Raw genomic sequence first — 25,596 nt, 5'->3', positions numbered from 1 at the left:
TTTTGAATATCCATTTTCTGCAGTTTTACCCAATAACAGTTTTGACCAGTTTGCAGTTGTCAGTCTCTGCCTTATCCTGTTAATTAACGTTATCAAAAATCTAGATTCTTGCATTGCCTCTTTCAAACCTAACTTTCAATTAATCAGGTTACGATTGTGGCTAGATAAATGTTTCTTTACTGCAAATCGAGCAAAGTCAGGCTCATTAATAAACCTAGCACGGCCTGCCTGTTGTAGGTTCTGGAACATATTATTTCAGAAAATCGGACGAGTCAAAATTCACTACCTCTGACGTGCTATGGTGTTATTCCCACATTCATGTGAAAACTACAGTTTCATTAAAACATTTCTTTTGCTACAAGCCTCAATTCAGAATTAAAATATCCTGCCAGTTCATTGCTGCTAGGTTTGTAGACAACTCCCATTACAGTTTTCAGTCCTCTTTTACCCCTCAATTCTAACTGATGATTGATTTCTCTTAGTCTGTGTGGATCAGTTAGTTAGTTCTAAACAGACATTACTTATGGTGAACATACATGTTATGAAGTGCACTGCACCGGTTACTAATGCCAGCTATTTGATTTTCATTCACAGCCATAAAGAAATCCTGTTACATAATTCTAGTCTGAAAAGAATTTATTCAATTTAGCCACAACATTTGCTTATTCCAATTAAGCAGAAGGTACATTTAAGACATCTGGATTCAGAAGTCATAATACTTTTCAAAAATGTTACAAAACCTCAATGGAAAATAAAAATAAGAAATACAACATAATGTTCAAAAACAATCCAGGAGTTCCAATTGTTGAGGTGCAGTCTATAAATGCTCTTTGATAGCCTATGAAATTTGAATACTTAGGAATTTAACAAAAAAGATGACTCTTGTAATAAAGATCTGTAAAATAGTTTAAATTTAAAATTTACATCTTGGTAAAATTACACTTAGCACATCAGATGTACAAGTTTCAAGTAGCATTTAAATCATTATACAAATTCAAAGATATCCCAACGCAGTCTACATTTTTTATACAATATATTTACAAGCACTCATTGCAGTGAAATAACTCACTCCACTGTCTTATTACGAAAATATCAAATACTTATTTTTAAATGTCCATTTTAAAAGAAATAGATACAAGATAAATGCTGATAATGGAGTTTCCACACTATATCTGTATTCATTCCCTCATAATTAGCACATTAAATCTTGTTCTTCCAACAGAAATCTAGTCTGTGCTGTTGTTTTAGCTGGGTACGGAAAGTAATCCATTTTCATCAGCTGTGTCCAGAATTTTACAAATTATCGGTGATTCCACCTGAGAAAAACAAAATATCAGATTGAGCCTTGCCAATCATGTCAATGAACAGAAGTCAATATAATTTACATATCAATATCACACATCAGTGTCCCAGATACAAGAAATCAATTAATTTAGCACAGACCAGAGAATGAGCCTGAAACCTTGCTGCTGCATGACCCAGCGGAGTCAATAGATAAAGCAAACTAGATCACAGAAACTGCTGCAGGCCCATAACATTAAAAAATCGGCTGTCCATACAATTAGAGTATATTGCTGTCATTTAAAAATGGTGTTGGAAAACAGATACACTCTGCAAGAGCTGGCATTACGATTTCACTTGATGGTATCTTTGACTTGCTGATTTTCTAGGTAGAGATCTATAGCACAGAAAAGAAAAACCCTTTGACCCAACAACTCTGTGCCAGTTGGAAAGAACCACCTAACTACTCCAATCCCATTTTCCAACACTTGGCCCCCATATTCTTGCATGCCTTGGTGTCACTAGTGTAGTTCTAAAGTACTTCTAGAAGGTTATGATGGCTAATGTATAACTTTTTTTTAAGAAAAAACCTGCTGCACATATTGTCAACAGGGGAAATCAGTTTCTTCCAGCTTTATTTGGAGGCTCAGATGTACCAACATCCTCATCTTATTTTCCATTTGATTGCCATATTATTTAACTAAGTGCTGTATGAATGCCTTGACAATATGGAATTTGTAACCAAGAAAAAAGGTCAAGTTAAAGATTTTAGATGCTTTCAAAAGCAAACCGGACGAGCGTATGAGAGAAAAAGAGAATAGAAAACAGAGTGAAAGGATAAGATAAATAATTTGAGATATCTTGGGGTTACACGGATGAGAAATTTAGCTGCTCTAGTAACATTACAATGGCAGTGACTATAAAAGTTGTTCAGAGTCTGGAAATTCTTACAATTTACCTCCCGCTTTCCCACCTCCTGTACAGTGGCAGCAGGGTCTACTACTATCTACAAGATGCACTGCAGAAACCTAAAGGGCTCTTCTACAGCATCTTTCAAACCCATGACCTCTCTCTGCCACCTCAAAGAAAAACGTGACAGGCTCATGGACACTCAAATGCCAGCAAGTTTCCCTCCAAGTCATATACCATCATTATTTGGAGCAATATAGTCATTCCTTTGCTGTTGCTGGGTCAAAATCCTGAAATTCTCTTTCTAATACCACTAAAGGTGTATGTACATCACATGAACTGTAGTGGTTCAAACTGGCAGTAAACCACATCCTTCAAGGGCAATTAGGGAATGACGATAAACGGTAGCAACGCCCACACCCCAAGAACAAATGAAAGAAATGGGCTGTTTATTCCAAAGAAACTAAAAAGAACAAAGTGTAAAATGCACACAGAAAATATTACTCATGTTAGAACAGGTATATGTTACTCACCCCCAAAATATATTGGCAGGTTTGCGGCTCAAGCATGTAGATTGTAACTGCATGAGGAGACTCTGATTCCTTACATCTATGACAGAGTATACATTTATTTAAGTTAAAAGCAAAAAGAAAATTTGACTGACAGTTACAGAACATAACAAATATGAATGCTGTCCCGAAATTCAAACTCTTTGTGCAGCTAACTTGCATTTGTGTGGCACCTTTCATGCAATAATACAAGATGCTTCATGTGACCATTGTGAAAAAAAGATCCAAGTTACATCCCCAGGAGATATTAGGGCAGATGCCAAGCTTAGTTGAACCAGTAGGTTTCAAGGAGCGTCATAAAAGAAAGCAGTAGATACACAAAGCGATTAATGGATGTAATCCCAGAGTCAATAGCCAAGGTAACACCAGGTCACCCATGGGGCAGTGATTAAAAATGGGCCTGCTCAAGATATCAGAATTAAAAGGGTACAGATATGTTGCAAGATTGTGGGCCTGGTCAAGATTACAGAGATACGAAAGGGTAATATAAGGGGATTTAAAGCAAGGATGAGAATTTTAAAATTATGGTGTAGCAATTTGGAAAATGAAAAGACTGAGTTAAATCTATACGCCTGAATAAAAATAGATCTGCGATGTGACAAAGATCTTAGACTTACTTCAATTTTACAACCACTTGTCGTGGCTTTCCTGTCAAATCACAAAGATCACCATTTCCATAAAAATGTGAAACAACTCTGAAAAAAAAATGCAATTAACTGTAATTAGAACAGTATTTACAACATCAATTTTCAGCTAATTTTAGTAAAAGGTGCACTAATAGTTGACACATTTAGTCATGACTGAGCTACATTACTAACACTTTATGGAATTCAAGTGAGAAGATTTAATACATCCACAAAGTACTAAACACATGCGGAGATCAGCCAAACGATTTGCATAACTCTATCATGGAAAACTTGATTCCAGATTTATTCAAGTAATTGTAGATTTCAAATGTAGCCGAACCTTGAAGCAGAAAAATAATTGTGTAATTTTATACATTGGCTTCAGAGAAAGATTGCTAACAAGAACTGATAATTTGCTTTTGTGTTATAGGTCTACAATCTTAAACAATATTTATTACAAATGCCACTACGAATTATTGCAATCAAGAAACTTAGTGTGCAATGCATATTTCAAATACACAAAGATAATAGTTAAATGTATGTGTACCTCAGTCTCGTGTTAAAAAGCAAGAGAGGCCTTCACACACTGCCATGAATTATCACAGCTTGGTATCAACATGATCCCATGTCTGCCTGCTGTCTTGCATTATAAAGTTATTACTGAGATAGACATCTCCACTGTCAAAAATATCATAGTCGACAGTGACTGAATAATATTTGTTGTGATTGAATCACACATTCTGTTAACTACTCTTACTTAATAAATGTTGTGTGAACTGAAAAATTCAGATTTATTTGATAGCTCATGATAACTCAAAAGATGTTATCCACAGAAATGATTGAAGACAAAAGGAAGTCATTCAACCCATTACGTCAGTGTTGGCTTTTTGAATAAATTACTGTCTTTAACCCCACATCCAGCTTTTGGTCCATAACTAGAAAATATCCTCATCCTCAATTAAGAGTCATAGTGTCATAGAGATGTACAGCACAGAAACAGACGCTTTGGTCCAATCCATCCATGCCGACCAGATATCCCAACCCAATCTAGTCCCACCTGCTAGCACCCGGCACAAATCCCTCCAAACCCTTCCTATTCATATACCCATCTAGATGCCTTTAAATGTTGTAATTGTACTAGCCTCCACCACTTCCTCTGGCAGCCCATTACATACATGTACCACCCTTTGTGAGAAAAAGTTGCTCCTTAGGCCTCTTTTATATCTTTCCCCTCTCACGCTAAACCTATGCCCTCTAGTTCTGGACTTCCCCACCCCAGGGAAAAGACTTTGTCCATTTATCCTATCATACTCCTCATGATTTTATAAACCTCTATAAGGTCAGCCCTCAGCCACCGACGCTCCAGAGAAAAGAGGCCCAGCCTATTCAATCTCTCCCTATAGCTGAAACCCTGGCCACATCCTTGAAAATCTTCTCTGAACCCTTTCAAGTTTCACAACATCCTTCCACTGAAAGGAGACCAGAATTGCATACGATATTCCAAAAGTGGCCTAACCAAAGTCCTGTACAGCTGCTACATGACCTCCCCACTCCTGTAGTCAATACTCTGACCAAAGCATACCATACGCCTTCTTCACTATTCTATCTACCTGTGACTCTACTTTCAAGGAGTTATGAACCAGCACTCCAAGGTCTCTTTGTTCAGCAACATTCCCCTAACCTTACCATTAAGTGTATAAATCATGCTAAGATTTGCTTTCCCAAAATACAGCATCTCGTATTAATCTAAATTAAACTCCATCTGGCACTTTGGCCCATCTCAATTGCTATCCAACTTTATGAAATCTACTATTAGCAGCTTTTCAGATTCCAATAACAAAAAATCTTTGTGTCTTCCTTTTAGATCTTTTAACAAACATTTTAATCTATGACCTCTGTTTGTTGACCTACCTGTTGGTGGGAATAGAGTAGATATTGAAAATCTATTGGCACGTATTATCTGGAGAACCTTTATTAGGTCATTCATAGCCTTCTCTGCTCGAAGGAGAATAGTCCTAACTTTTGGAATCTCTTTTCATAACTTAAGACTCTTATTACTGACAATGTCCTGATAAACCTCCTCTACCTTTTATAGACTTTTGTATTTTTCCTGAAGTATGATGCTCAAAGTTGTTCAATGTTCCAGCTGAAGCTACTCAGTGAGTTATGCATTAAATCCTTACAAATTCACCTCACTTTCTGTGTTCCATCTTCTCTCCATTGATAAGACCGTGCTGAATTTTTTGCAGCCCACGTGACATGTTCTTCTTTATTCCAGGTACCAACCACTATGATGCTTTTTCCAGCTCCTTTATCCTTTAGACAATATAAAAAGTAATTATCTTGTAATGTGTTTGTCATAGCTTAAAACAAAACGAAAGAAAAATCAGTTTGGAGACAGAAAGTATTAGAGGCTATCTTCTGGGGAAGACTAGCACACCAAGTAGCCACTAGCCTTCACCTTAAAGTCAGGCCATATATTAAAAACAGAAAATGCTGCAGAAACTCAGCAACTCTGGCAGCATTTTTTGGAAGAATAAACAGTTACCATTTTGAGTCCAATGATTCCTCCTATCTTATCCCCCACTTTTTGCACTCAGTGTCTGCACTTAGCACTTCCAGGCTTTGAGCACAGCATGAATTATATACATGGTAGCGATCTTTTGTGGTTCTTTAATAAGTCATCAACACTATTTAAGACACGCACCAATGCTTGTCACACCCACCAAGCATTACTGTTCCCTATACTAAAGCTAGTAACTCAGTGAGAGACAAGTTACTGCCAAATTTACATTGCAATCTATGACATGAAAATCTTCATATTCGCGAACCTGAGTAAGTGAATATGCAAATATGTTGTTGCTTTGCCATGTTTCTCCTCTTTATTTCAAAGCCAGGGACTCCTTGGTGGAGCATCCTAATGGGTTTAATGGCCACATATGAATATTTCACTGCATAGTGATCAGGAGTAGAAATTCTGGGTGATGCATCCTCCACATCATCATTGTCTCATTTTGAAAGCAGCAATTCTATGGATCATCTAGGTGGATATCATTTAACTCAATAAATACTGATCTTGTATGCTTCCTGGTGTTTGGCTTAGTTACTCATTATCTTAATGAGTTCAGCCATGGGAAAAATATGTATGAACACTCTCTAATTTGTATATAAAGAATACCATAAAATTAAGAAAACCAGATTGTTACAATTTTTTAACTATTGTATCGAAATTTGAATGTCCCCATCTTCAACATTCACACCAACAATCACTGATGAACTGGCGCACACTAGTGTGTACAATCTACAAGATGCAGTGCAGTAATTTACTAAGACTCCTTACGTAGCAGCTTCCAAAAATCAAAATCTCTATCTTCTGGAAGGACCAGTGCAGAAGGTGCATGGGAACACAACCACCTGCAAATTCCCCTCCAAGCTACACACTGTCTTGAATTGCCACTGCACTGCTGTTTCCTTAATGTGGCTGGGTCAAAATCTAGGAACACCCATCCTCACACCACTGTGCATGTACCCATACCAGATGGGGTACTGTGATTGAAGAAGGCAGCTCATCAGCAATTTCTCAAGTACAAACAAGGATGAGCAATAAATTTTGGCCTAATTACTGTCACCCACATCTATTGAAAAATAAAATTATTGATAAAAAACACTATACAGTCTAAGTATAGGCAATGCCGATGTAAGCTTTTAATTTTGCTTCAACATTTTGTTACAGTATATACAGTACCAAAGGGGGCCATTTGGCCCCACTTACCCATGCTGCCAGAAAAACACCCAGATGGCCTTTCTAATTTCAACCTCTAAACGTTAATTAAAAATCTTAAAAAATCATTTTACTGGAAACAAAATAAAACATTATGCAATCACACATACCTCATGGTATTGCTGCACATGCTTACCATAGCAGAATTCATATTTCCACCATCCCACACCCTGCCAATATAACAGTAAAGCAAATTATCCATATTTGAAATGCCATGACACAAATAATTCAACCAGAATAGATATTTCAGGAACGAGATCTAAACTAGAGAAACAGGAAATATTAGTAACTTCTAAAGATGTTCTACTCAATCACTGCTGATTAAACTCCCTTTCATTACCATTTTTAAAACAGGAATAAACTATACAAAAACAGACAAATCAAAAGAGAGATGGACAGTTAAACTTCTGGCAAAGGAACAAAGCATTCTCAAAGTTGTTTTAATTGCAATTATTTGTCTTTGATGGCTTAACTCCCCAAAGTGTGTTTACTATTTCACACTAACAATGGTGTTCCTTTACTACCCACTATCCATAGCCAAGCATTCACCTACACAGCCCCAATACTGCAGTTGTACTGTTTGAAGTGCAGGGAGCGGGAGATGTATACAAGATGTTCGGCTGAAATTTCCCTCACGTCTTCTATTTTTAAAATTACTTTTGAAAATTCAGTTTGATAATCGTCAGTTCAATTCTATTTAGATTCTCTGTTTGATTCACTGGCTTAGGAATATTCACCTTTAGAACCAAGGATCAGAAATATATGGAAAAAATCTCCTGCTAAGAGTTTGCTGAAATACAAAACCTGATGCACAACAGATTCAAACACTCCTTTACACAAAAATAGGAAACCATCATGCAACAAGCAACATGACACCCATACAAACTCAGGATTTCCATATAAATAAAAACAAATTCTCTAAAACACAAAACATTCAAGACATACAAGATACATTGCAGAAACTGGTGCTCCAATCTAACTGGTAGGAATTTTGTTCTTCATGTGAACTTTTTTCCATTCCATCTTTCTCATCTTAGCCTTTCAGTGTGTCTTTCCATCTGTTGTTATCTAGTTTCCTTTCGAAAACAAGCTAAATACCTAAGCCACTTTCTATGGTAGTCAATTCCAAATTCAAGCCAGAGTAAATTTCTTATGCGCCTATTAGTAACTATCTTATATTCATCGTCCATAGTTTTGGATTCTCCCACAAATGTAAAGAATCGCTCCACAAGTAGCTTGTTGAACCTCCTCAATTTTATCGATTTATATGAAGTCATCTTTCAGTCAGACATTTTCTTAAAAAAAATTAAAATGCCGGTTTAAATTTTGCTCAATATCTGTAATTCCTCCAGTTTGAAATTTGACAAAAAATTCCTTTTTAATCCGATTGAACCATCACATACTGGCTGACCTCGCAGAAGGTTTTGAACTTCTGAGGTACTGGGCTCCTGCCATTAGATAACAGCAGTTTTTTGCTTCTATCTTTGTTAGTCCTGCACTGAACTATTTACCAAGCATTTCAAAGATGTTATTTAGATGCACTGAACAAAATCTTAGATGCTCCAGTACCATACAAAACTAAAAAATGATGGTCTCCCCTGTTAACACACACTACATAAATAAAATCAAACTTCCGTACATTAAATTCATACATTGTTCTTTAAACTCATGTTTCCAACAAAATAATCATCACAAATTTTCATCTCACATCACATTTTCGAATGCCAGTTTACAGCAATAGAATGCAATATAAATCATGTCTCGCTGACAACGAATCTCATTTCCCTTGTCTCTTCCATAGCTCTTTATCTTCCTTCAAAATGTTTATGCCCTTTTCCCTTAAAAGATACAATGACATTTGATTCAGGAATCAAATTATTCCATGCTTCAAAACATTTCTGGCATAGTTTTTCCTAACAGCCCTTCTCATTGTCAAAGGGATCATTTAAAATTGACTTTCAACAATAAATCACTTGAAGGTCATTTTTCTTATTCTTCCTCAATCTCACTTTTCAACCTTCCAACATTTCTCACATTCACGATTCTGTAATTTGTAATATTACTGAGACAACTTGAGCTAAGTTTGTTTCTTTTTCATTAGAACTAGATTTTTTGCTAGAGAAGGATGTATTTATTTCAGAAATCATGTATTTCATATTGGAATAGTTTCACTGCTGATTATTCCAATGCTAACTTTATTTCCTGATTAATCTGGAGCTGGAATCCTGTTTAGCAGATGAAACACAGGCTTTTATCCATTCCAGCATTTGCGTATAGACTGTCCATCACTCTTCTACAAGTTTACACTGAACTAATAGTTCAAAATAGACATAATTAGCTTCTGGCTTTATTTCTCAAAGACAAACTTTCAGCCAATTGATTCAGTTTTATATTTATTGCTGTGACCCTAATTTAATTCTTATGACTACTGTTCAAAAAGACGAGCAAAGGACTGGACTCTTACCCCATGGAAGCAATAGGAGCCACTTAGAAATTCCTGAATAAGCTGTTCATCAGTCAGTTTTGAGATGTGAGTAGTTCCTACAACAACTGGCTGCTGTCCTCCAACACTGATCGACTTGTGGGATACAAACTTTTCATCACTTGTGGTTGTTGTGTCAAGTTCCTATTGTTAACCCAACAAAGACACCATTTCAAAATGTCATTCATTAAAGTGCATGAACACTATCAAAAAAAAAAGTCTGCTCAACTCTTAAGCCCAGTATGGAAAATAAATCATATCCGCTGGTTACACAGCTGAAATACTTGGAAAAAAAAAAGACATTCCAAGTAGAACTTTCTTTTCATACAAAGCTCTCAGGACATCCATCTCACTAACATCGTCATGGATTAATGTTCCTGTCTTGTACATTTCACAGTTTCAAATGTGTTGCCAATCTTTATCAATTTGAAATAATTTTGTACAGCACTCAAATTACATTGAGATTTAAGTAACAATGCAAAATAAAGTGGAAGGTAAGAAGTCTGTAACTTCAGCAGCTTTGATGTTAAGTTGTAATATCTCCCGTCATTACATAGAAATGGGATGATCCCTTAATTCTTTATGTTAGTTAAGGAGTATAATAAGAAGGTACTGAGGAAGGACCATATGCTCACCTGGTGAGTTACATGGAACAAAGATAACAAAATTAGAAATATCTTAAATCCACACTTAATAATTTGCAACAGACATGCAAAAAATTGGATATAGTTATTATTTAGACAATTGTTCTTACACAACAAAATTGTTAATTACTTAAATGCCTAAATAATATAGAATCTGAATATATTACCATTGTTTCGAAGCATGGTCAAAACAAATATAAATTTCACTAATTCGTTTTAGAACAGGCACAACAATAGAAATATTCTATTTCACAACCAATTTGATTGTGAATTATATGCAGAAGTTGATAAAGTGTGGCACTGGAAAAAGCAAAGCAGGTTAGGCAGCATCTGAGGAGAAAGAGGGTCAATGTTTTGGGCATAACCCTTCATCAGGACAGGGGAGGGACAAGGGGGCTGAGAAATAAATGGGGGGGGATGGGGCTGTGGAAAGGTAGGAGGTGATAGTGGTAGGTTGGTGGGAAGGGTGGAGCAGATGTGTGGGAAGAAAGGTGGACAGTAGGTCAGGTCAAGTCAACAAATCAGAGCTGAATCAAAGGGTTGGATCATAGAACCCCTACAGTGTGGAAACAGTGTGCCCAACAAGTGCACATGGATCTTCTGAAGACTAACCCACTCAGACCCATCCCCTTACCCTATTATCCTACATTTACCTCTGACTAATGCACCTAACCTACACATCCTTGAATACAATGGGTAATTTAGCATGGCCAATTCACCTAAACTGCACATCTTTGGATTATGGGAGGAAACTCACACAGATACGGGGAGAATGTGCGAACTCCACACAGACAGTTGCCTGAGGCTGGAATCAAACCCAGGTCCCTGGTACTTTGAGGCAGTAGTGCTAACCATCGAGCCACAGTGCCACTCCCGTGGATGGGAGATTGTGAAACTAGCGTATTCAATGTTGTAGGCTCCAGTGGGAGAAGATGAGGTGCTCCTCCTCCAGTTTGTGGGTGGCCTTGTTTCGGCAGTGGAGGAGGCCCAGAATGGACATGTTACTGGGGGAGTTGAAATAGATGGCCACAGGAAGATGAAGGTTAGTTGGTGCGAGCGGATCAGAAATGTTCCCTGAACTGTCCTGCGAATTTGTGCTGTCTCGCTGATGTAGAAGAGACCACATCTGCAGTAAGTGAGGTTCTAGGGTGTACAAGTAAATCTCTGATTTTGAATGATCCTTTGGGGCCTGGTCCGGAGGTTGGGTGGGGGGTGGGGGGGAGAGAGAAATGTGTGGGCACTAGTTTTGCACATCTTACGGTTGCAAGGGAAGGTGCCACATGTGGAGACAGGATTGGTGGGGAATGTGGACCTAACTAGGGAATCACGGTCCCTATGGAATGCAGATAGGGATGGGGAGGGAAATATATTTTTGGTGTTGGGGACTGTCTGTAGGTGGCGAAAATGGCAGAGCATGATGCACTGGATTTGGAGATTAGTGAGGTGGAATGTGAGGACCAAAGAGGATTGTTTGGGGTTTGAAGGTGGAAGTGCAGGAAATGGAGGAGATGCAATTGAGGGCATTGTTGATAACAGGAGGGGAAATTACAGTCCTACAAGTAGGAGAACCCGTCTGGGATTGGAACTGCTCATCCTGGGAGCAGATACAGCAAAGTTGGAGGAATTGGGAGTAAAGGACCGCGCATTTTACAGGAGTGGGTGTGGGAGGAGGTGCAGTCAAGGTAGCTGTGGGAGTCAGTGAGTTTGAAATAGATGTCAATGTAAAGTCGGTCGCCAGAGAGGGAGAGGTCCAGGAAGGGGAGAGAGGTGTCGGAGATGGTCCAGGTAAATAGGAGGTCAGGGTGGAAGGTGTTGGTGTAGTGGATAAACTGTTCAAACTCCTCATGAGAGCACAAGTTAGCACTGATACAATCATCAATGTAGCAGAGGAGAAGTTGGGGGTTGGTGCTGTGTAACTGTGGAAGATGGACTGTTCCACATATCCTATGAAGAGCCAGGCATAGCTGGGACCCATACGGGTACCCATAGCCACCCCTCTCGTTTGTAGTAAGTGGGAGGATTGAAAGGAAAAGTTGTTTAGGGCGAGGATCAGTTCAGCCAATCAAAAGAGAGTATCAGTGGAGGGGGACTGGGTGGGTAGGCGGGAGAGGAAGAAGCGCTACAGTCAGACTCCAGCACCAAAAATATATTTCCCTCCCTACCCCTACCTGTATTCCGCAGGGAGCATTCCCACCACAACTCTCTCGTTAATTCTACACTCTCCACCAACTTCCTCTCCACACCTGGCATCTTCCCCTGGCACCCACACTCCCCCCTCACCTCCGTCCAAGGTGGCAGAGGATCATTCCAAATCCAGCAGAGATTTATTTGCATACCCTCAAACCTTATTTACTACATCCATTGCTCACAATGTGGTCTCCTCTATATCAGACAGAGCAAGCGCAAACAGTTTAGGGAACATTTCTGGTCCATTTGCACCAACCAACCTTATCTTCTTATGACCATCTATCCTACCCCTCCCCCAGTGACATGTCCATTCTGGGCCTCCTTTACCACCTAAACAAGGCCACCCACAAACTGGCAGAGGAACAGCTCACCTTCCACGTCAGTAGCTTATAATCACATGGCCTCAACACGGAATTCACCAGTTTCCAAATGTCCCTTCTCCCCACCCCATTCCAGATCCAACCCTCTGACTTGGCTCCATCCTCTTGACCTGACCTGGCTCCGTCCTCTTGACCTGACTTACCTGTCCATCTTCCTTCCCACCTAGTGGCTCCACACATTTCTCATCGACCTATCACTATCACCTCCTACCTTTGCCCACTGATCGCCATCTCATCTATCTTTCTGCTAGTCCTACCCCCTATTTATTTCTCAGCCCCATTCTCCCTCCCTAATCCTGATGAAGGATTACGCCCAAGACATTGACTTTCTTGCTCCTCAGATGCTGCTTGACCTGCTGTGCTTTTTTCAAGTGCCACACTTTATTGATGCGGACTTCTCCAGCATCTGTGGTCCTCCCTATCTCCCCAAGTTATACATAGAAGTCAGGAATACATTCCCTTAGCTTTTTGTGAGAATAGCAAACATATAATACTTACCTCTTGGGCTCTCTGGGTAGTGAAAGGTGGTTTCAGCAGATCCTCTTGCTGTTTTTCTAACTGTTCAAGACTTTTAGGCCTTAATGGTGAGCCGTGTACTGACTGACAAAATATGTCATTAACTGGGGAGGATTTAAATCTGAGCAAGATAAAACAAAGTTAACACTCAAAATGCCACCAAGTTATTAAGAATGAATACAAAATTGCAGTTCAAACGGATTATTATAAACTAAGGTTAAAAATAGGTAATGTTTATGATAATTGAGATTACATGGTGTTGTTGGCTACTTTACCTGTATTTAGGATGGCTGCACAATAGTGGTGTCAAGATTACTAGTTCATATTCACAGGTGGTGACTTCAGCAACTGAGAGGATCTCATGTTTGGCTTCAGGGTGGCAGACATACATCACAGTGGTGACTCTTGGCTTGTTCTGTTTTAAGCTGCAAGGTGTACCATTTCCCATTACCACTGGGTAATAAGGAGTGATTTGTCCTTCTATGTTTTTGGTGTGAACCTTAAAATTAAATAATTGCCACTTTAGTATATTAAAGTATTAACAACCATTGACAGGATTTATCTTTAATCATTAGTGGAAGCATTCACAACTCAGAATATAGCAATATATATCATAGCAACAAAAATGTTACAAGTTTGTCTTCTTTGTAACCTTTTTAGGAGAATCAGTTTTCATGTTTCACACAGTAGTTCTACGAAAGATGCAAAAAAAAATTGAGATGGAGAAAAAGTTTTTTATCTTTAGCTGAATCTTCGAAAACAAGTTTAAAAGTTAGATCTGGTGCAAAAAGGGGACTATATCAGAAATTATGCATCTAAAGCTGTATGCATAAAATGTAAAATGGGAATTTAGATGGGTTAAAAATTATAAAACAAAAATAAATTAATTTTAATTTAAAAAGGGGTGACTACCCAGAAGAAAGCCTGAACTACAATGATATCACTTAAAAAGCATATCAGAAGTTACATCTTTCACTATCAAAAACAAATTACAATTTTAATTGATTCTACATCAGTAACTGAAGTTTACAATAATGAGGGATTTGATTATATTTTACTTTGTTAATACTGATCAATTACTTGACGTTGCTGATTTTAAACTTTAAAAATAGATGTTGCTTTGAAGGACAGATAAGGTAGATCATTTGGTTCAGTTTAAGCAAAACTGCTGCTGACAGGGAACTAATAATGTTTTTCTAAATGTTCTTAAATCCATATTTTGGTTGTACAGACTGCTCTTTTATATAGAATGCAAAAGACCATAGGAATAGCGAGAAATTTACAAATAATAAATGACTTCTGGTTTTATGTTTGTTTTGAAAATCTTGCATTTATAGAAACAAAAATAATTTAGATTCGGTCATCGAGTTACTCATCCCCATTGAAGAATGTTCTTTTTGACAGCTGAAATCAGCAAACATGATTAATTAGAATGTTTGTCAAGTGGCTTAGCAGCATCTTGGGTAGGGACATCTACAGCAAACCAGAAAACATTGAACTGTGGAGATTTGAAACAAACAAAAGCAGAAATTCCAGAGAAATTCAGCAGGTCTGGTAACATCTTTGGAGAGAAAGTAGTCTTAACATTTTGTGTCCAGTGATCCTTCCTCAGAACCAAAGAACCGTTGCGCAGGTTTTCAATGTAGTTTTTGTTTTACTTTCCATTTATGATATTTCAGCTTCCACCTTAACTGTAAGTTCCAATCATTCATTTTGCAGAGAGAAAAGTATTGAAATATCCAGACATGTCAACGCACCTCTCCAGCTGTCAAAACCTTCAGCTAGCTTGGATTTATGACAGACAAACTGTCTCTTAAAGTCTAGCTCAGCACATGCATTGGAAAGGATGCCACCAACTCTGGCCAGCTAACAAAATAGCATGGCAAAACAACAAACTGATCTGCAGGACTAATATACTTCCCTGAAAGGCTTGTATCCTTAGTTCAGTGCTAGAGGTATTGAAGCCTGGACATCCTAGATCTATCAAGAAAAAAGGCTCCGGTGTCAATGTATATCCTTGGCATGATACAGAAAAGCATTACAGGTACGTAGAAAGACAAAGTTAACAACAATGTAGTCCTTTCCATGTCAAAGATATCAAGTATGCTTGTGCTAATCAAGCAAAGAAAATTTTTCTGACTTCAGCATGTATCCTGAATGTAAGGTGGCTGCATCCAAGGATAATGACATATGGGGAGGTTGTCTGTACCAAGAGACCAGCAAGGTACCCAAAGCGTGGATTCAAGGTTACTGTCAACAAGAGACACAAAAACCCTCAATATTAATCACAGTAAGTGAAAAACTCTCACTGAGGTTGATGCAAATAGCTATACTGTTTATGGGCAGTTGTGTGACATCATCATGACACTTGATTTTAGAGGTTCCAAGGTAGATGTCAGCCTGAAAACAGTGTCAGCATAAATCATTCTGCACCATCAGTAAGGGACAACTTTATGTGTGGCACGTGGCAGGAAGTGCCTTTCTAGAATTAGCTTGTTCAACTATCAAAAGCGAATGATCACACCTGAAGTCAGATTTGATGAGGTCTAGGCACCCTCGTGACCTGTTCCACTCACTCCCACTCTCTTTGTCAACAGACCAAAACCACCATTTTCCAGCCCCTTTCAGTTCTGAAAGAGTTATACCAGAATAAAAATTTTAACTATGTCTTCTTTCCACAGATGCTGCCTTACCTGCTGAGTCTCTCCAGCATTGTTTTCGTTTATGAATTTGAGACTGCACTCCCCTTTCATCTCTTGCAGATGGAAAAATGCCTGTCATCAAACTGCCTATCAAAATGATTAAAAGGGAAGGATGACTTGTGCATTTAACTCCTGAAAAAGGGCTTATGCCCGAAACGTCAATTCTCCTGCTCCTTGGATGCTGCCTGACCTGCTGCACTTTTCCAGCAACACATTTTTCAGCATTTAACTTGTTGGCTTCCTGTGTTCAATGTGATAGGCTGTTTAGTCTTCTTGATGATATTACAGCTGCTGGAGATTTTGAGCTGGAGCCAGAATCAAATTAACACAGGGGAAGGTGAAATCCATCTGCATGGCTAAATCTCTGTGGGCACCTTTCTTCAAAATAAATGCAGTCACTTTGCCATTGACAACAAAAATCTGCCTGCGATCAAACACTGCTGTACTGCTTCGCTTCACAAATTCGAATTAGCAGTGCCACCTGGAGGGGCGGTGTCATATAACTCAAAAGTATACACAGCCAAACCTGAGAGTAATACTGTGTCAGCACTGACAAAAACTGCCAAGAAAACGATTCAGAATGAAGCATCAGCAGGCAATCAGCCTAGGACTTGGCTTCAGGTAGAACACTAAAGAATGAGAGTTTACTGGAGTTGCTGTGGGCAATAGGCTGACATTTTACATATCGTGCAACTTGTTGATAAGGAACAAGATTTAAATCCTACAATTGTATCAAATTATTTCCAATACCTAAGCTCAGGATCATGAAACATGTTACTATCAATTGGTGGCCAATCAATCACAATTCTGGAAATAATAGTTTAGCTACAAATGTTTTTGGAGCAATCTGAAGAGGAGCAAGGTGCTGTATTGATGTAAGTGCCTCATTAATCTGCTCAAAGTTTTGTACTTGAAATCTGTATGTACCGTTCGGAATCATCCTGCAAAAGGCTGTATTCCACTTACTTTCAATTTCTCACTTCCAGATTCTTCTGAGTGTTCGGGAATAGAATCTAGACAAAGACATAGAAATCCAGAATGTGTTTAAAATACAAGTGCATTTTCATGAATTGTTCAACATAATTTCACACAAGTGACAGGAACAAACATCTCCCCAGGACTGTGTTCCTGTTAGAAACCCAACTGCAGAATTTTAATAGGAGGAAACATCCATGGTAATGTCACAACTGTTTATCTAACCACAATGCTAATTCTTGGACTGGCACTGAATTTGTTGCTCCATCTTAGGAGTTAATAGTTTAGCTGTGTTAATATATGCCTAGAATGGTGAGTCTTTTTGCGATTCAAAATTTGTCTCAGCGAAAGACTGAACACTAATACAGAATGAAAGTGTGTATGTTTATTCAGGGGAGCTGTCACATCTTCCAAGTCTATTCTAAGGGTTTCCATATGGTTCTGGACAAGCTCGAGGATCTACTGTCATCTAAAACTTGATTCTTTTGGCACGATACTTAAAGCATAATGAAAATACGTGTCACAAAGAGATAATGAATGAATTATGGTAAAAACTTCTGTATCAATTTTTAAAATTCTATTAGCCAGGGTTAAAATGAAATTTTAACTTGTAGAATCAATGACACAAATTAAAATTTCTTTTTGATTCTAAATAATCACTCTCAGATTCCCTGATGGCACACAGTACCTCCTGCCCAACTTTCTAACCTTTTCCATGTCCTCAACACTGCAAGAATTCTGTGTTCTTCTATCTTTGTCCTTCAGCATTCCCCTATAACCTTCACAGCAGCACTCGTGACATGCTTTCAGTCACCTAGCTCCTAAACAGTGAAATTCCTTCCTTTTTGGTCACCAGTTCAATGGCAATTTGGCTTGGATCACTTTTTGGCTGAGTGCAAGTGGCTTTACAGGAATGAAATGCTTTACTACCTTAAAAGCTATATTGCTAATACAGATTGCTGGAGCTACATAGTATGATCAGATACAACAGTAAGTGATGGAACAGTACCTAAAATGGTCTGATCCAAAGAGGCTTTTTTAATTGTTGCTGCTTTAACGCAATTAATCTTTCATTGTGATTATCATCATACTGAAGATTTCTTGACAGGTTTGAGGTAACACGCTTGATATGTATGCCTGTGCTACATAAATGAAAATTCAGTGCTTACTGATGTAGATGGCTTCATACCTTTGGTTTCAGAATCAGCTGGTGTTCTCATGGTACCAAGATAATATTCTTGAATATTAACTTTCTGCTAAATCAAAGATATAAAGTTAACAGTGAAATAACCTAAAAATTGATATGAATAAAACATGATAAAATGACACACAGTACCTGACCAGTTTCCTTTTCCTCATGGTATTGGCGAATATGTTTTCCATGACACACTTCGTATGTCCAGTAAGACTCAATCTGCAAATTTTGAAAGAATTGTTAGAAATATTTAGCAAGTTATATTCGATTCTAAATCAACAACTCAAAAGAATATTTACAAATTTAACATTAATTTTGTAAAAAATATGAAATCATGGAGATTGAAGAACACCTTAAATACCAAATACTTAGAACTTTTGAAGCAATGCGATACAAATTTAAAATTACTGAATACAATATTCTTCATAGGAAGCATATCTCCAAAAAAAAAGCACGTTACCAACATACCCAGGGAATGAACAGTAGACCCTTGTTTGTACATTTAGTCCCTGTGGTTATATATGCGCTCAATATGATATTCATCGATTTGAAAGACAGAAGATTAAATATTTACTAGTTTGTTGCTTTAGCTATAAAACGTTTCTTAAATGGTAAATAGATAATTGACAAATAGTATCAGCAAAGAATGGATTTTACAGTGCTCATCATATGAAGCTGGTCACAGAAGAGGATGATCCAAAATGAACTGTCTTAGACAGCCAGGGGCGATTTCTGCTGGTCAACAGATACTGCAGCAACACCAGTACTTTGAGAGTAGAAAATAGAATGGAGTGTTTTGTCTGCCTTGGAATTTCTAGATATAGGACCTTCTGGTGGAACTGGTGGAAAATAATGAACAATTACAATTGCTGTACTAAGATTAAAGCTGCTTATTCTAGGTTGGCTAGAATCTTGTTGATGCTAGGAATGCTTTAGCTTGTGGCACTCTACCTCAGAATCAGAAAGCTGTGAGTTCAAGTCCTTCACTAGAGACTTGAGCACTACAACCTAGGCTGACATTTCAAAAAAAATGCAATGAGGGAATGCTGCACTGTCAGATGTGGTGTTAAATCAAGGTCCCATCTATTCTCCCAGCTGGATGTAAAAGATCCAGGAGAGCAGGAGAATTATTCCCAGTGACCAGGTCAGTAATTATGAGTCAACATCAATGAAGCAAAATATGTTGTTAACATATTAGTGCTTGTGACAGCTTGCTATGTACAACCTGTCTGCTGTATTTTCTACATTAACTATATCTTTTAAGTAAGGGACACAGAAAATCTAAATAAAAAAGTTACACTCAGAAAGAGCACCAAACAAGTATGGATCCAAATAAAATCTAAAAGATCTTTAAATTTGAATTGAATGCCTGTGGCCTTCTTTAAAACACTGTGGTTCCTCCATTGAACAGGTAACTAGCAATAGCACATGGTTAAGTATCAAAATAAGGAGACTCCTTATCATGATTGAATCTAGGTTTAATTCCCATAAGTTTCATGAAAGAAGAAATACAATGATATGATACATTATAGAAAAAAAGTGAGTAATTAGTCAATCAACTTTGAACACGAATGGATCAGTTGGAGAGACAGTTAGAGGCAATGAGGAATTTACAAGAGCAAGGGAATGTAATGGATGGCAGTTATAGGAAGGGAAAAAGTTGCAGATACAGTCACATGGATGGGTTAACTCCAGGAAAGGTAAGAGAGGTAAGGCAGATAGTGCAGGAAGCTTCTGCACTATCCCCATTTCGAACAAATATGCTGTTTTGGAAAATGTAGGGGGTGATGGATTTTCAGGGGAACGTAGCACGAACAGCCAAGTTTCTGGTATCGAGACTGGCTCTAATGCAATGAGGGGAACGTCGGGTTCCAAAAGATTGATTGTGTTGGGGACTCTCTAGTCTGAGGTATAGACAGATGTTTTTGTGACCAGCAGCAAAAAATCAGAATGGTGTGCCAGGATCAAGGATGACACAGAGGGTACAGAATGTTCTCAAAGGGGGAGAGGGGCCAGTAGGAGGTCATTGTACACATTGGAACCAATGACATCGGAAGGCAAATGTGTACAAGAAGATTTTCTGAGTCAGTATGTGGATGTACCTACTAGAGAAGATGCAAAACTTGACTTACTCTTGGGAAATAAGGCAGGGTTAGGTGACTGAGGTGTCAGTGGGGGAGCACTTTGGGGCCAGTGATCATAATTCTATTAGTTTAAAATAGTGTTGGAAAAGGATAGACTCGATCTAAACGTTGAAATTCCAAATTGGAGGAAGGCTAATTTTGACGGTATTAGGCAAGAACTTTCAAAAGCTGATTGAGGGCGGACGTTCGCAGGTAAAGTGACGGTTGGAAAATGGGAAGCCTTCAGAAATGAGATAATGTGAGTCCAGAGACAGTATGTTTCTGTTAGGGTGAAAGGAAAGACTGGTAGGTGTAGGGAATGCTGGATGACTAAAGAAATTGTGGGTTTAGTTAAGAAAAAGGAAGCACATGTCAGATATAGACAAGACAGATCAAATGAATCCTGAGAAGAGTATAAAGGAAGTAGGAGTATACTTAATAGGGAAATCAGAAGGGCAGAAAGGGGACATGAGATAGCTTTCGCAAATAGAATTAAGGAGAATCCAAAGGGTCTTTATAAATAAATAAAGGACAAAAGGGTAACTAGGGAGAGAATAGGGCCCCTCAAAGATCAGCAAGGCGGCCTTTGTATGGAACTGCAGGAAATGGGGGAGATACTAAACGAGTATTTTGCATCAGTGTTTACTGTGGAAAAGGACATGGAAGGCATAGAATGTAGGGAAATAGATGGTGATATCTTGAACAATGTCCATATTACACAGAGGAGGAAGTGGTAGATGGCTTGACACGCATAAAAATGGATGAATCCCCAGGACCTGATCAACTGTACCATAGGACTCTGTAGGAAGCTAGGGAAGTGATTGCTGGGCCTCTTGCTGAGATATTTGTATCATCGATAGTCACAGGTGAGGTGCCGGAAACTGGAGGTTGGCTAACATGGTGCCATTGTTTAAAAAGAGTAGTAAGGACAAGCCAGGGAATTTTAGACAAGTGAGCCTGATGTTGATGATGGGCAAGTTATTGGAGGGAATCCTGAGGGACATGATGTACATGTATTTGGAAAGGCAAGGACTGATTAGGGATAGTCAACATGGCTTTGTGTGTGGGAAATAGTGTCTCACAAACTTGATTTGAGTTTTTTGAAGAAATAACAAAGAGGATTGATGAGGGCAGAGCAGTAGATGTGATCTATATGGACTTCAGTAAGGCGTTCGACAAGGTTCCCCATGGGAAACTGGCAAGCTAGGTTAGATCTCATGGAAGAAAGGGAGAACTTGCCATTTGGATACAGAACTGGCTCAAAGGTAGAAGACAGAGGGTGGTGGTGGAGGGTTGTTTTTCAGACTGGAGGCCTGTGACTAGTGGAGTGCCACAAGGATTGGTGCTGGGTCCACTACTTTACATCACTTTATATAAATAATTTGGTTGTGAGCATAACAGGTATAGTTAGTAAGTTTGCAGATGACACCAAAATTGGAGGTGTAGTGGACAGCGAAGATTACAACGGGATCTTGATCAGATGGGCCAACGGGCTGAGAAGTGGCAGATGGAGTTTAACTTAGATGAATGCATTTTGGGAAAGCAAATCTTAGTACGACTTATATACTTAATAAGGTCTGAGGGAGTGTTGCTGAACAAAGAGACCTTGGAGTGCAGGTTCATAGCTCCTTGAAAGTGGAGTCGCAGGTAGATAGGATAGTGAAGACAACGTTGGGTATGCTTTCCTTTATTGCTCAGAGCATTGAGTATAGAAGTTGGGAGGTCATTTTGGGGCTGTACAGGACATTGGTTAGGCCATTGTTGGGATATTGCGTGCGATTCTGGTCTCCTTCCTATCGGAAGGATGTTGTGAAACTTGAAAGGGTTCAGAAAAGATTCACAAGGATATTGCCAGGGTTGGAGGATTTGCGCTATAGGGAGAGGTTGAATAGGCTGAGGCTGTTTTCCCTGGAGTGTCGGAGGCTGAGGGGGTGACCTTATCGAGGTTTATAAAATCATGAGGGGCATGGATGGGATAGATAGACAAAGGCTCTTCACTGGGGTGTGGGCATAGTTTTAGGTCGAGAGAGGAAAGATATAAAAGAGACCTGAGGGGCAACCTTTTCATGCAGAGGGTGGTACATATATGGAATGAGCTGCCAGGAGAAGTGGTGGAGGCTAGTACAATTGCAACATTTAAAAGGCATCTGCTTGGGTACATGAATAGGAAGGGTTTGGAGGGATATAGGCCAGGTGCTGGCAGGTCAGACTAGATTGGGTTGGGATATCTGGTCAGCATGGACAAATTGGACCGAAGGGTCTGTTTCTGTGCTGTACATCTTTATGACTCTCTAACACTATAACAAACAAGTCTACAATTTGGAACAGCAATGAAATCTAAATAAAGCAGATGAACACTTTATGGTTATATGTTGTTGTGGGAGAACCCTTAAACATTAGAAAAGAACAATGTCGGTAAAGAAATGTATTTGAATGTAAAATGACAATGAGTTATCAATCACTTACCAATAAGGAAAATAGTAGACTGGTCTTAAGATTAGATATTTGTTTCTCCATTATCATTATAGCTTTTGACAGTGATTCTGTGTTTGCTAAAAAGATCACAAACCCACCCCATCTGAAGTTGATCAGAAAACTACGCATGAAGCTATGACCTATGTTGTTGAGCTCAGGGAAGTGATTTATCCTTCCTCAAACAGATTCTGTTAATTAATTAACTGAAAACTACTTCACCCTGTAAGAGCAACTGCTCTGTTTGAAGAGTGGTTCCAATAGCTCACCAGGCCCATGTCCTTTGTAATCGTGCTCTTCATCCTACAAGTATAAAAAGAAAAAAAAATTAAATAGAAAGCATGCATTTCTAATCAGATTAGGCACCTATTCTACTTTAGACAGCCACCATTAAAAAAAGTCAGGGATTTGTAGGATAGACAATACTGCAGCTATAAAATAAACTGAATGTTTTGCATCTGCTGTGAAGTATTCGACAAGTTTAAGACTTATTCTCCCCACCAGAACAAAATTGATTGAATGTGTTATTTATATTTAACCTTCATAGAAGTGTCAGAAAACATGTTGCAATAATGATAATTCATCAGAGTTGAACAATTCAAATAAGCTACTGGACTCAAGTACATATTATGCTAGAGTATTCATAGAAACATTGGTTCAAGTTTTCCACAGCAGCAATCAGAACTGTGTAATAGAAACTATAAGACCATAAGACATAGGAGCAGAATTAGGCCATTCGGCCTATTGAGTCTCCGCCACCATTTGATTATGGCTGATCTATTTCTCAACCCCATTTACCTGCCTGCCTTCTCATAATCCATGATCCCCTTACTAATCAAGAACCCAATCAGTTTTAAAACACACTTGGCCTTCTGAGGCAATGAATTCCACAGATTCATCCCCCTCTGGCTGAAGTAAGTTTTCCTCATCTCAGTTCTAAACAAAACTCGATTGTGCACAAAATATGGTTTAATTTCTTACCTTAACAAAATTGTTAAGATAGCAACAACAAAATTGTTGTTGAATGTCTTTAGATTTGCTGTAAATATCAATCATATTTCCCTTATTGCTGAGTGGCACATTTTATTATACACACAGTCAAAACGATGAGTTAAAGCATTCTGTTATACTTAACACAAATGGTACCGAGTTGTTACTAAGATTTGAGTGACTGATGACACAGAAGAAGAAAACAAAACTCAGCAACTTTCAGGGTCTTTTACAGTATAACTTATGTACTCAGAGGGACTTGGAGTTGGTGTTGGGGTCAGGGTGGGGTAGAGGCAGAGAAAACATGGCAGCTGTGGGCAGCAACTGTGACAGAGAATGTGGTAAAATCTTGAAGCAAGATAAATTCAGTGCTTATGATTTTAAATTTGAGGCATTAGTGGACTAGGAGCTAATATATGTTTGCAAGGACAGGAGAGATGGGCGAGTGTAACTTGATGCGGGATAGGGTAGTGGCAGTCCAAGGTTTGGATCAGCTCAAGTTTATGGAAGGTAGCTAGGAGAGTTTAGAAGTAACAAACATAAATAAAGTTTCAGCAGCAAATGGGTTGATGAAGAGCAAGCCAGTGTCAGAGAGATGAAATTAAATAGGCTTTTAAATGGTTTGGAAATTTAATAAAACACCAAATAGCAGCCTGGCTGGGGAAGAGAGAAGATTGGTTGTAAGATAAACAGTGTTTGTGGAGGGTACTTAGATATTGTTTTTTTCCCAATGTTTGACTAGAGGAACTTTTAGGAATTTGTAGCTTATCACACAGCCGAACAAGCAGTTTGATAGCAATAAGACAGTGAAGAGGTTGAAAGGGGTGACAGATAGATGGAGTAGGGATGATCATGGTGGAGGAGGCTGCATGTGTGGAATGTGTCTGGATAATGCTCCCATAGAACACCCTGCAGGAAAAGGAGGCTCCCAAGGCTAGATTCTTGAAGAACCCCAGAGGCAAGGATATGGGGGTTGAAAGGGACACTTTGATACAAGTGATACAATGACTTGGAACAAACCCATGAATTAACTGATATGCATGATTGAGCTACTCACTACTTAATCACCTACCAATGGAATAAATATTGTGTCAATGCATTCCAAATCGTAACCCAGTCACTGTGTACATTCTCTCTCATGTTGATTTTGCTTCTTTTGCCAATAATTTAGGTCTGCACTCTCTCATTTTGATTCTTTCATGAGTTAAAACGGTTTCTTCCTATCTATTTGATTCAGACTCTTCATGATTTGAAAACCTCTATCCAAACTCCTCTCTGCCTTTTTTCTCCCAAAAGAAATATGTCCTACAGTCTCCAGTCTTCATAACTGAAGTTCCTCATACCAGAGTTCATTCATTGCACTTTCACCAATGCCAAAATGTGGCATCCAGAACTGGATGCAATACTTCAGCTGAGGTAGAATGTCTTCTCCAGGTTCAACATAAACTCCTTGCTCTTTTACTCTATACTTCTATGAATAAAGCCTAGGGTACAGAATGCTTTATTAACCATGCTCTCAATCCACCCTGCCAAATTCAATAACAATTGGGAGGAGGGGTTCAGGATTGGATGCTCAACTCAATGGGTTGAATGGCTTGCTTCCATACTGTAGGGGATTCTATGATTAATGCATATATTCACCAGGTCCCACAACTCGTTGATTCCCCTTTAGAATTGTGCTGTTTATCTCTCTAAGTCGTTCCTACATAAATGAATCATTACATTTCTCTGCTTTGAGCTTCAATCTGTCATTTTCTGACCAAT

General features: G+C 38.6%; 1 protein-coding gene across 2 annotated transcripts in view; it reads right to left on the bottom strand.

The window, feature by feature from the left end:
* Positions 1-618: 618 nt before the first annotated feature.
* Positions 619-25,596, bottom strand: part of erlec1 (endoplasmic reticulum lectin 1) — a 40,293-nt gene continuing 15,315 nt past the window's right edge. The window contains exons 3-14 of one of the 2 annotated variants that reach the window (XM_043695945.2): positions 23,065-23,145; positions 18,389-18,466; positions 18,242-18,308; positions 17,044-17,090; positions 13,651-13,874; positions 13,358-13,496; positions 9,631-9,792; positions 7,277-7,336; positions 5,577-5,701; positions 3,377-3,454; positions 2,724-2,799; positions 619-1,316 (exon numbers count right to left, since the gene is read on the bottom strand). In XM_043695945.2, the coding sequence (XP_043551880.1) occupies positions 1,245-1,316; positions 2,724-2,799; positions 3,377-3,454; positions 5,577-5,701; positions 7,277-7,336; positions 9,631-9,792; positions 13,358-13,496; positions 13,651-13,874; positions 17,044-17,090; positions 18,242-18,308; positions 18,389-18,466; positions 23,065-23,145 (1,209 nt within the window). In that variant the 3' untranslated portion in view covers positions 619-1,244. The remainder of the gene's footprint in view (positions 1,317-2,723; positions 2,800-3,376; positions 3,455-5,576; positions 5,702-7,276; positions 7,337-9,630; positions 9,793-13,357; positions 13,497-13,650; positions 13,875-17,043; positions 17,091-18,241; positions 18,309-18,388; positions 18,467-23,064; positions 23,146-25,596) is intronic. The other variant, XM_043695947.2, reaches the window with a different exon arrangement.

This window comes from Chiloscyllium plagiosum, unplaced genomic scaffold (genome assembly GCF_037043375.1).
Source record: "Chiloscyllium plagiosum isolate Xiang-an unplaced genomic scaffold, Cpla_swu_hap1 HiC_scaffold_10, whole genome shotgun sequence".
Classification (NCBI taxonomy): domain Eukaryota; kingdom Metazoa; phylum Chordata; class Chondrichthyes; order Orectolobiformes; family Hemiscylliidae; genus Chiloscyllium; species Chiloscyllium plagiosum.
This window is presented reverse-complemented; position numbering and strand designations above follow the sequence as displayed.